Here is a 12,132-nt window from a genome sequence, read left to right on the forward strand (position 1 = left end):
CAAGCATTTCTTTGCACAAGTCTATTCTTTGCTGCTTTTGTTTTGGAGCAAAATTGTATAGAATCCAGTGGGCACAGATTTGCAACATTTTCAGGTGATCTTTCAGAATATTGTGAGCACTACCATAGGAAATGGACATTCTAACAGCTAATTCACAAAGTGTAATTCACCTGTCTTCATCCAAGATTTCCTAGGTTAAGAAGGTTGACCAGGTCAATGGCCATACAATTGAATTATGGTATACCTTTAAAACATTAATCACAGAAACCTTGAATGCTTATATACCATTAAAAAAATACTCCAAGTGGAGGATTCCAAATTGGATGAATAATGAAGTTGCCAAATTACTTGAGCAGAAAAAGACGGTGTGGAACAGTTACAGAGCAATAAAAAGTACTGAAGCCTATAACATATACAAATTGATCTGAAATAATGCCACTGAAAAGGTTAGGCTGACAAAGGCAGATTAAGAGAAATCGCTGGCAAAGAGGGGGAATAAGGAATTCTTCACATATATAAATGCAAAGGAGAAAAAGGACAAACCAGATGATCGGACCCTTAAGTAATGGAGACGGGACAGTATTAGATACCCCAGCTGAAGTTGCAGATGAATTCAACAGTTGCTTTGCATCGATATTTACAGAAGAAAAACCCTTTGTGTTAATGAGATATTTTGGGAGTGAAGTTTAAAAAAATGTAATTAATTATGTTAAAAACATTCGAGCCTACAGGTCAGTAAGGCTCCTGGGGTTGAGGGCATATACCCTATAACATTAAGGTAGGTAGCAAGTGATTGCACTGGACCATTGAGGATAATTATAAGAGCATCACTGGACTCGGGAGTGATTCTATTATTACTATTATTACTAGCCATATAGTGCAAGGACGCCTGAGGCTTATGCTGAACCAGCCATAATAAATTTCTGAGTTACCCTGAGAGAGAAAAGTAGAAGGGAATCGCTAAGAAAGAGAAGAATGATGATATCCGACTCAGGACCCTGGGTGTGCCAAGACCATACTCACCAGATGTGAGCCCCTGGCCCGCTGGATTAGAAAAGTGGCAATGTATCACCAATTCATAAGGGCAGTTATAAGAGTGAAGTGAAAAATTACGGGCCAGTTAGTCTAACTTCAGTAGTAGACAGTTGTAATAAAGGCAGTTGTAGGATAGATGTGCGGAAGTTTGCCTTTAGCCAGCAGGTAGTTGGTTGGTGGAACAGACTTCCATCCTTTGTTGATAGCCTAAATAAATTTAAGGCTGAGCTAGACAGGTATTTGGAACAAACGGAGGGGTGAAATGGGAGCGGTTTTTTTTTTTTTTTTTTTTTTGGCTGATGCTGCATAAGCCTGCTTTCTTGCATCATAAGCCTTTACTAATGGTACTATTCTCAGTACACTCCATTCAGTGTTTCACGTGGTCTTGAATCAGAAGAATTTTGAACAGTCTTCATGCCAAAAAAGCACCAGGTCCTGATGGTATTTCTCTGTTCATTCTCAAAACCTGTTCTCACTCCTGTTCTGTGTCACATTTTTACACTTTCTTATTCCATTTTTCTTTCTTCTTGGAAATTTGCTCATAGAAAAATTTGCCCAGCCAGCTCCTAAAAAGGGTGACAAATCTTACCAATTCAATTATTGTTCCATTGCACTTAATTGTATTCTTTCTAAAGTAATGGAGAAATCCATTAACCATCCACCAACTCCTAAACTATTCAGAATCCTTCCAGATGAGCAATCACCATCATGGATAAATTCAATGGAAAAGTGTGGTGAAGCTCAAGCAGTTGCTCTTGTCATATCAAAGGCTTTTGATCATGTTTGGCATAAAAGTCTTCTAAATAAACTTCCATCATATGGTTTGTCAACTGTTTTCTGTAATTGGGTATCCAGTTTTCTCTCTGACAGCTCACTGTGCATGATGGTAGATGGCTTCCTGTCTTCTAATTTCTCTGCTAATGCTGCTTTTCTCCAAGGTTCAGTTCTTTCTCCCACTCTTTTCCTCTTGTATATTAATGACCTTCTCCAGTGACAGGAAATCCTACTCACAGTTCCTGCTGATGACAACACATTGCTTTCCACTTTTTAGTTTGAAAAACCCTGGCCTGCACAAACAGCTTCAGCTTCTCAAACAACTATCAATTCCTTAAATGCTGATCTCCGAGTAATTCTCTAGTGGGGAAAAGATAATGTAGTTGATTTCAATCCTTTTAAAACTCAGTCCTGTCTTACATCTCACAAAAAGGATTCTTCTGCTCCTATGCTTATCTTTGATGAAATTCAGATTTCTAGACAAGATCACATAACTCTATTAGGGATTACTTCGACTTCTAATCTCTGGCTGATGCTATATAAGCCTGCTTTCTTGCATCATATGCCTCTACTAATGCTACCATTCCCAGTACACTCCAATTCAATGCCTCATATGGTCTTCCATCAAAAGGCTATCAGAAGAATTTTGATATCCAAGCACACCACAAGTATTGATTCATCTACATCTAAAAAAATGAGTTCTTTTTCTCTCTTGGCATTACTTTTCTTCCAAGCAGGTGTTCATTGTCAAATCAAAAATCCACCCTACCATTGGATATTGTTCCACATCTGCAGCGGTGCCCCCAATACCTCTCTCTGGCTTCTAGACTCCATTCAAAGGAGGACAGTTAGGTAATTAATGACTGAAAGACTTTAATTAATGACTAAAAGACTACATTCTCTGTCTCATAGATGTCCTGTTTCTGCTGCATGCCTTTTCTATAGATACTTCAATGGGCACTGTTTTTCTGAGTTGGCTTCTATAATTCCCCCTTCTCTCTTCCATACCAGTCCGAACGTGTACTACAGCCAGTCAGCATTCTTTTATCATCCAACTTCAAACTCACAGAACCAACTTTCCTTCTTCCTCATTTATTCCTTCAACTTACATTTTCTGCCTTCATACATATTTCCTGAAAATTACAATGTACAGAAATTCAAGTCTAATGACAACAAATATCCTCTTTCATCTTCTCAACCTTTAACCCATGCACAGTACAAGCACTATAGGTTCTAATATCTCTTGTGTTTAGGGTTTTCATTATTTAAAAAAATAAATAAATAATTTTTACTATATTTTTAACTTGTCAGTAAAAGAGGTAAAAAAAACTAGCAGTACTTACTACAATAGTGCCCTCCTTTCCATGATTGCAATGAAATTTAATCATCTCCTTGAAAGGAAAATCACAGATAATATCACTGTTGAGTACAAAAAATGGTTCATTACCTTCAAGAATATGACGAGAAAGGGCTAAGGGGCCTGCAGTACCAAGTGGTTCACTTTCTTGTGAAATAGTTATCTTGATACCTAGCTAAGAAAAAAATTAGTCAACGGGATCCATACAAGAATAATAAAAAATAATAAAAATAACACCAAATCAACATGAAGAAAGGTATATAAAGAATTGCCAAAAATAAAAGTTAATATTTATAATTTAGATTCTGTTATAAATTTTGAATAAGCCAATTAAGGAAAGCAAAGTAAAAATCAGGTACTATTTCTTATCAGCAATGCAGTTACATTCAGCATAGATCATTGTGCTAAATTTCAAAATGTCCAGTCAACGTTCAGTGGTAAAGTTCTACTTCACCACAATGATGAAATGGCATTTCTGGACCTTTGTTCATATGAAATTCTAGAGATGCTTCTTTGCTGAGTTACATAGCCATGTTGATTATTCCAACTAATTTTTATTTCATCTTATGAGAGAACAGGTATTGTTATTCAAATTCTGAAATGGTGGATATGCATTAAATATATGGCCACGTAAATGGTGACTGGAAGCCAGGTATCTTTCTCTCTACCAGGAAGCAATCCCAGAACAACAGTGTCCTGAAAATAAAATATTTGAGGCCATTGGTTGTTATCTTAGAAAAATGGATCACTTGCATCTGTGAATTCTAATGGAAGGGGGATCTGAGTTAAGTTAAAATAACAGATTCTGAACCACACATGAGGATGCCTTTGTTGCAGGGTCATAATATCAACACCATTGATATTACGCTTATAGAAGTGTGTGTTCACAGGCCAGTTTGCAAGTTGTGCTGGCTGCAAAATCCAGAATAATTAAAGAGTAAACCCCCACCTGAAATTGGCTCACCACAGCCTTGATTGAAGAGGAATTCAGAAATTGCTCAAGAAAGAGAAAAGGACAGAGGAAAATTGAAAGGTTCGGTTCCCTTCAGTCAACGTTTCAGAAAGAACAGTCTCGAGGATTTTTTGTGAGCAACAAATTTTTTTTTTTTTTTTTTGATTTGGTAGTTGTTGGCGCATCGGCTTCTGTGGCCATATTGCACCTCCCAAGGTTTTTTGCAGTACTTTGATCCAAGCCCGAGGCGGGAATCGAACCCGCGACCTTTGGGTTGCCGGGCAGGTACTTGAGCAACAAATGCATCCTTATTATCGACAACTAGCACAGGCCTCCACACCATGATTTTTCAGCATGTTACTGTAGTCTTTCAGTGGTTTATGCAGCACTGTGTTGAACCTCACTTCATTTTGTCAGTTCTTTATAGATGACACACAGTTTCCTAGGTATGGTACTGTCAGTATTCATAACAATCAACAATCAATTATTCGAATATTCAAACAATCAATTTTAAAATAACCTGCAGTCTGAGGAAAACCCTTATGTAACCATAAATCACATCAGCTTGCCATGAACGTTTGGGCCAGTGTCACTGTTATTTGAAAAGGGCACTGTGTATGGCCACATAGATTTTGCAGCAACATTTACAAAGATATTTTTGGAAACTGATCTGCTTGCTTGAAAATGTACCATGCATGATGTGCTTCCCACAATGTAGCATTATCACAAGTGAGTTGCTCAACACTTATCCATTAATTTAAATGAATCAAGGCTGTTTAACTGCATGGCCTCCAAGCTTATCAGATTTGAATCCAATGACATTGCAACTTCTAACTTTCAAAAAACTGGAGATCAAGCATTTGTAAGCAGAAAGCAAACAAGAGATTTTTGACCCAAAATGAGTAAAAAAAAAAAAAAAAAAAAAAAAAAGCTTTTTGCAGAAAGCAGTAGTGCTTCCCAAAAAAAATCTGATTTTTTAGTACAAGTAAGAGTCCACACTGCACAATAAACTAAATTTCACTGGCAAATGTCGAAGTTTGCAGATGATACAAAGGTTGGCAGGGTTGTTAATGACAGTGATGGCAGTGTGCTACTGCAACAGGATCTAGATAATTTGGGCAGATGGGCTAAGAAGTGGCAACTGAAGTTTAACCTTGACAAAAGCAAAGTACTGCATATGGGTAGAAGTAACCCCAGAGAAACGAACCAACTGTTGGTACTACACTTAAGGTGGTAGAAAATAAAAGAGACCTGGGAGTAATTGTGCAGTCAGATATGAAGCTTTCTGAGCAATGCAGATAGGCTGCCAGGGCAGGTCATGGGGTTTTGTCAATGATATATAGGAATTTTTTTAGCAGGGAAAAGGAGGTGATTATCCCTCTGTATAAGGCAATGGTCAGGCCACGCCTTGAGTACTGTGTACAGGTCTGGAGGCCTCATTTTAGGAAGGATGTAGATTTACTTGAGCATATACAGAGAAGGGCAACAAGATTGGTGAGGGGAATGAAGGGATCCTCTTACCAAGAGAGGCTTAAGTTCTGCAAATTGCAGTGGCTGGAGACTAGGCACCTGCACGGTGATCTGATTGAGGTGTATAAGGCCTTAAATGGGTTGAGCACACTGAATTCTGATGGGATCCTTCCACTTGTTCAGATTACGAACCTAAGGGGGCATAAATTCAAATTAAGACAGATGTAGAATAGATGTGACAGATGTGCGGAATTTGCGAAAATTCCAGCCAGCGGGTGGTTAATTGCTGGAACAAACTTCCATCTGTCGTTGTGGAAGTTGATAGGTTGAATAAATTTAAGGAGGAACTAGACAGGCATTTGGAGGCAATGGTGGGATTTTTTTTTTTTTTTGGCTGATGCTGCATAAGTTCATACACTTGCTTTCTTGTATCACATGCCACTACTACTACATTTTTATATCAAAATATAGCCATAGTTTACCCAATACAAAAAAACTTGTTAAACATTAGGATTTTTCCATCTGTGTATTTTGTTTAGATTTTCTGTCAAATATCAGCTGATTTTAATTGTTTCAAAAAAGATTCTGTTGCAGACTTTTGCAACCGAAGGGGATGATTCTCCCATGCATCACAGTCTAAAACAATGCACGAAACGTGAAATTAGCATTAGTAGAGGCATTTGATGCAAGAAAGCAAGCTTAGGCAGCATCAGTCAAATAGAAATAAAAATAAAAAACCACTTCCACTTCACCCCTCTGTTCATTCGAAATACCTGTCCAGCTGAGCCTTAAACTTATTTAGGCTATCAACTTCCACGACAAGGGATGGAAGTCTGTTCCACCAACCAACCACCCGCTGGCTAAAGGCAAATTTCTGCATGTCTATTCTACATCTCTTTCCTCAATTTGAATTTATGCCCTCTCAGGTGATTATTCTGAGCAAGAAGAAGAATCCCATCAGCATTGAGCATGCTCAAACCATTCAAAGCTTTATACACCCCTATCAGATCACCTCGCAGGTGCCTAGTCTCCAGACACTGTAATTTGCAAAACTTAAGCCTTTCTTCGTAAGAGCTTTGTTCCATTCACTAATCTTGTTGCCCTTCTCTGTACTCGTTCCAGCAGCTCTACATCCTTCTTGAAATGAGGCCTCCAGACCTCTACAGTACTCTAGGTGTGGCCTGACCATTGCCTTATACAAGGGAATAATCACCTCCCTATCCCTGCAAGAAACATTCCTGTATATCATTGACAAGACACCATGAGCTACTGTTGCCGCCCTTCTGCACTGCTCAGATAAATTCATATCCGCCAGCACAAATGCCCACAGGTCCTTTTCATTCTCTACCACTGTCAGTGTAGTACCACAGAGTTGATACGTTGCTCTGGGGTTGCTGTTTCCCATATGTAGTACTTTACATTTGTCAATGTTAAACTTCATTTGCCACCTCTCAGCCCATCTGCTCAACCTTTCCAGATCCTGTTGCAGCAGCATAGCGTCAGTAGTGTCTTTGACAACCCTGCCAACCTTCGTATCGTCTGCAAACTTGGACATTAAGCTTGATATACCATCATCAATATCATTTATAAATACAGAAAACAATAATGGACCCAACACTGAACCCTGAGGGACTCCACTAATAACATTAGTCCACGATGAGCAGTGTCCATTAATTACCACTCTCTGTCTTCTTCCCCCTCAACCACACCTTTATTTTTTTTTTTGTGGCAATACTTTAGCAGTATTGCCACACTGCTCCAATTTGTGCAGCAGTCTTCCATGTGCAACAGCATCAAAAGATCCAAGTATATAATATCAAAGTTATTCCCTGCATCCAGTTCTTTTGTGACCACATCATAGTATCCAATCAAATTGGTCAGGCAAGACTTGCCCTTAAAAAAACCAAGCTGTGTCCAAGCTATAACTGACGTCTTGTCTAGATGATCCTGCAGTGCTTCTTTAACCAGTGCCTCCATTAATTTTCCTGGAGAAGAAGTTAAACTCACAGGTCTATAATTACTTTTGTCAGCCTTTGATCCTCCTTTGTGAATTGGGGTCACATTTGTACATCTCCAGTCTGTGGGTACCTCCCCTGAGTCCAAGGAAGCTCTCATGTTTGCAGACCTGTCTAGAACAAGACATGATCTAGTCAAGGAGGTTGTCTTTGTGTGTGCTGGTGCAGAGACTGTGCAGAAATTAGGTGGCAATTCAGAATTCTGATGGGCATCTGTGAGAGTTTGAGGTGTAGGGTAAATGATCTTGAAGAAATTAATATGAGGGGGACACATCGAGCTCTCATCCACCCAACTCAATGCCAGAGATCACTACTGTGCATCAGGCAACACAACGGCAATCTACAAGGCAGAATGCACTGGTCCCCAGGAACTAGTAATTGTCAGTGACTATTGTCAGGAAGACGAGGAATATATTATGCAAAAAGGATAGGTGGAACAGGACGAGGGTATTTTTTTTTTTTTTTTTTACATAAACCCCAAACACGAGAGGTATTAGAACCTATAGTACTCAGTACCGTGCTTGGGTTGCAGGTAGTAGTAGTAGTGGCATGTGATGCTATTGTTATTGTTATTGTTTGTAGGGGCATTAGCAACTAAGGCCATATTGCTCGGGGATATGCGGTGGTCATTCCCTGACCTTTCCGCATCCTCCATATTTGGTGGTGACGGGCTCGAACCCGGGTCTAATCAAGAAGCGTGTGCTACGCACTGCTGCTCCTTCCCACCTGGCTATGGAGGCGCCGGCATGTGATGCAAGAAAGCAAGGTTGAGAAGATGAAAGAAAATATTTGTTGACACTGGACTTGAACCTGTGTAGACTGTAATTTTCAGGAAATACATATGAAGGAAGGTTGTTCCAGAAAACGGCAGTTGAATGAATAAACAAGGAAGATGAAAAGTTGGTTCTGTGAGTTTGAAATTGGACAGTAAATGGATGTTGGCTGGTAGTGGTGAATGTTCGGATTGTTTTGAAAGAGAGCAGAAATTATAGAAGCCAGTTCAGAAGAACAGTGCCCATGGAAATATCTATAGAAGAGGCACGCAGCAGAAACAGTTTGTCCATAAGACAGCAAGTGGAGAGACTCTGTTACAGATGAATTATTAATTAACCTAACTGCCCTCTTCTGAACAGAATCAAGAAGCCTGAGAGAGGTTTTGGGGGCATCACCCCAGATGTGAGAACAATATTCCATGGTAGGATGGATTTGTGATTTGTAAAGATCGAACAGCAAAAGAGAGCTTCATCAAGAGTGAAAGTGACAACCAAGTTTTTTAGATGCAGAGGAAGCAATATTTGTAATGTGCTTGTGCCGAGAGAGATTAGAAGTCAGGTTAATCCCCAAAAGAGATATATCATTTTGCCTAGAAATCGGAGTGTCACCAAAGCAAAGGAGCAGAAGAATCATTTTTGACAGATATAAGACAAGACTGAGTTTTAGAAGGATTGAAATCAACTAAGTTTTCTTTGCCCCACTGGAGAATTACCCGAAGATCGGCATTTAAGCAATTGGAAGCAGAGTGAGCAGGACACGGTTTCTCAAAATGGAAAGTGGAATGCAATGTGCTATCATCGGCAAAACTATAGATAGGATTTCCAGTCAATGGAAGAAGGTCATTGATAAACAAGAGGAAAAGAGTGGGGGAAAGAACTGAACCTTGGGAGACACCGGCATTAGTGGAGAAGTTAGAAGACAGAGAGCCATCTACCATCACCCTCAGTGAGCGATCAGAGAGAAAATTGGATAACCAATTACTAAAAACCGTTGGCAAACCATAAGATGGAAGCTTGTTTAGAAGACCTTTATGCCAAACATGATCGAAAACCTTTGAGATGTCGAGAGGAACTACTTGTGTTTCACCAAACCTTTCCATCGAATTAGTCCATAAATGGGTAACATAAGCCAAAATATCACCAGTGGATCGACACTGACGGAATCCATACTGGCAATTGTTGATCAGACGGAAGATTTCTACGTAGTTTAAGAGTTGGCGGATAATTGATTTCTCCATTACCTTAGAAAGGGTAGAAGTAATTGCAATGGGACGATAATTGGATGGGAGGGATTTGTTACCCTTTTTAGGAACTGGCTGGATATGAGCAAATTTCCAAGCAGAAGGAAAAACACCTTTGGAATAAGAAAGTGAAAAAAGGCGACAAAGAATAGGAGTAAGTTCAGGAGCACAGGTTTTGAGAACAAGTGCAGAAATACCATCGGAACTTGGAGCTTCCTTAGCATCAAGATTCGTCAAAATCCTTCTGACATCCTTTTGACGGAAGACCACAGGAGGCATTGAATGGAGTGTGTTGGGAATGGTTGGAGGTGTTTTACCAAGATCATTAATACACGAGTTGGAAGAAAAATGGGATGCCAGCAGGTCAGCTTTATCTTTGGTTGAAGTGACAACAGAACCATCTGGTTTGGACAGAGGTGGGAGCAGAGATGGGCCAAAGTTGCGGCCAATAGCTTTGGCAAGAGACCGGAATGCTCGGCTATCATTAGGGCAAGAAGCAAGTTTTCTACTCTTAGCCTGTTCAAACTCTAGTTTGGACTGATTAATCGTTGTGAGCTTTAAATTGTTGAGCTTTAGTGTAGGCAGAAAATGAAACTGGAGAATTAGAAACAAGCCAATTACGATATGCATTCTTCTCTTGAACAGCCTTAGCACATTTATTGGAAAACCAAGGTTTAGATAAAGGACGAGATTTTAAAGTGGAGTGTGGGATAAAGGATTCCAATCCTGCAAGACTAATTTCACTGACACGATCTGAGCAAACGTTGACATCAGAAGTTTTGAAACAGTAATCCGACCAAGGAAAAGAAGAATAGAAGTCTCGCACGTCATCCCATTTTGCATTCTTGTAATGCCAAACAACATGAGGTTGGGAATTAGCCATGAGATAAAGGCTCCATTGGAGAAGAGACAATCACCAAGTTGTGATCTGAAGTGCCTAAAGGACCTCTCACTTCGACCGTGTACTTAGAAGGGTTGTGAGAAAAAGATCAAGCATATTGGCTGTATGATTAGGATTGTCCAGTATTCTTGTAGGTAAATGAACAATCTGTGCAAGGACATTAGTAATTGCAAAAGCCTCAGCCTCTTGACCAGCTGGGTCGGTGAGACTAGAAAACGGAAGCCAGCTGGAGTTGTGAACATTAAAATCACGAAGGAAAATTACCTTACTGTTAGGAAAGTTGGACTGGAGAAAGTCAAGTTGCAAAGAGAGGAAGTCAAAAAGCTCCAAGTGATTAGTGGAGTTGGGAGAACAGTAGAGACAACAGATGAATTTGACACAATGAGGTAGAGAGATTTTAAGCCAGAGAAGATCAAAGAGAGGAGATTCCAAATTGCCAAGTCTCTGACATGGAATATCAGAATGGACATATGCACAAATATCACCTTTGAGGCAAAAGGAATCATACAGCGAATAATTTGGGCATCTGAGATGATCAGTAGTTGAATCAACCGATAACTGAGATTCTGTCAGAAAAAGTACATGGGGTTTGGCAGACTGAAAGTAGAAATGGACATCATTAAGATAAGAATTGAGATCATGCATATTTGTTAAATGAATCAGGAAGTGCTTGGGAGGTTTAGATCTTTTTGGAGATAAGCTTGCTCTATCAATTTGACAATTCATGGTGTATTCAATAGTAAGAAAAAGTGGATGGGACATGCTGTATGAAGTAATGAAATTTTTGGATATGGCATACACACGGTAAGAATATACCCAGATCCTTGACATAACGTGGCCTCGCCAATGCTCCCCGCATACACACTACTTGGACTCCTTCCAGTCACTATCTGGCAGAGATGAGGTAGCAAGATTATACACTAGCTGATCCAGAAGCCTCCTAGAGTGTTACCAATCAGTTCGGTCCGGTGTACTAACTAGCGGCCGGCCTGCGAACACCGTTTTAGAGCTGTACCCTCGAAATGTAAGGAATACTGGATCTCGCCACGATGTTCATCATAACCTCAAAAGTCATCAATCATACTGCATGATGGAAGAGATAGGGAAGGGTTGACCAGAACTTAGCTCTAGAGACTAAACATGAGTTCCACCACTTCAAGCCTCCAATAAGCAAAGTGGTGGTATTGGACCGGTTGATGAGAGTCATCTACCACCTAGTATTGCCTGGTAACATAGAGGGGCAGCGTTCCTCCATGTGGTGTGGGCTCCACACCTCGATCCCTGCTTACGTTGGTTCACACCTGGGTGGTCACCCACCATGTACTTGTGCATGGAGGTTATACCCAGGATTACTATCGGTCCCACCGTCGTGAATGTGCAAGCAGAGGATTTGGTTGTCACAGACCATCCGGACTTTGCCGAAATTGGGTCCACTTGACTTGAGTGTCACCCGAATATCAGTTCCATCAGCGTTTTAGACTCCCAGATAGCAAGTGCAGCTTGTCTGGCATATCTGAGAGAATGCCAGTGACAACCTCAAGGACCTGTGCTCTTCAATTTTCTTTCAAATCTTCATCTTGGATGGTAATCCCTTTGTGTTTCCCATAACAGTGC

General features: G+C 40.1%; 1 protein-coding gene across 4 annotated transcripts in view; it reads right to left on the minus strand.

Moving 5' to 3' along the window:
* The window catches only part of Gmppb (GDP-mannose pyrophosphorylase B), a 243,518-nt gene that overhangs the window by 156,851 nt on the left and 74,535 nt on the right, over window positions 1-12,132 (minus strand). For all 4 annotated transcript variants that reach the window (XM_090385375.1, XM_090385372.1, XM_090385373.1 and 1 more), the window contains one exon: window positions 3,153-3,341. In XM_090385375.1, the coding sequence (XP_090241501.1) occupies window positions 3,153-3,341 (189 nt within the window). The remainder of the gene's footprint in view (window positions 1-3,152; window positions 3,342-12,132) is intronic.

This window comes from Mastigoproctus giganteus, chromosome 11 (genome assembly GCF_048544385.1).
Source record: "Mastigoproctus giganteus isolate SK-2022 chromosome 11, ASM4854438v1, whole genome shotgun sequence".
Taxonomy (NCBI): domain Eukaryota; kingdom Metazoa; phylum Arthropoda; class Arachnida; order Uropygi; family Thelyphonidae; genus Mastigoproctus; species Mastigoproctus giganteus.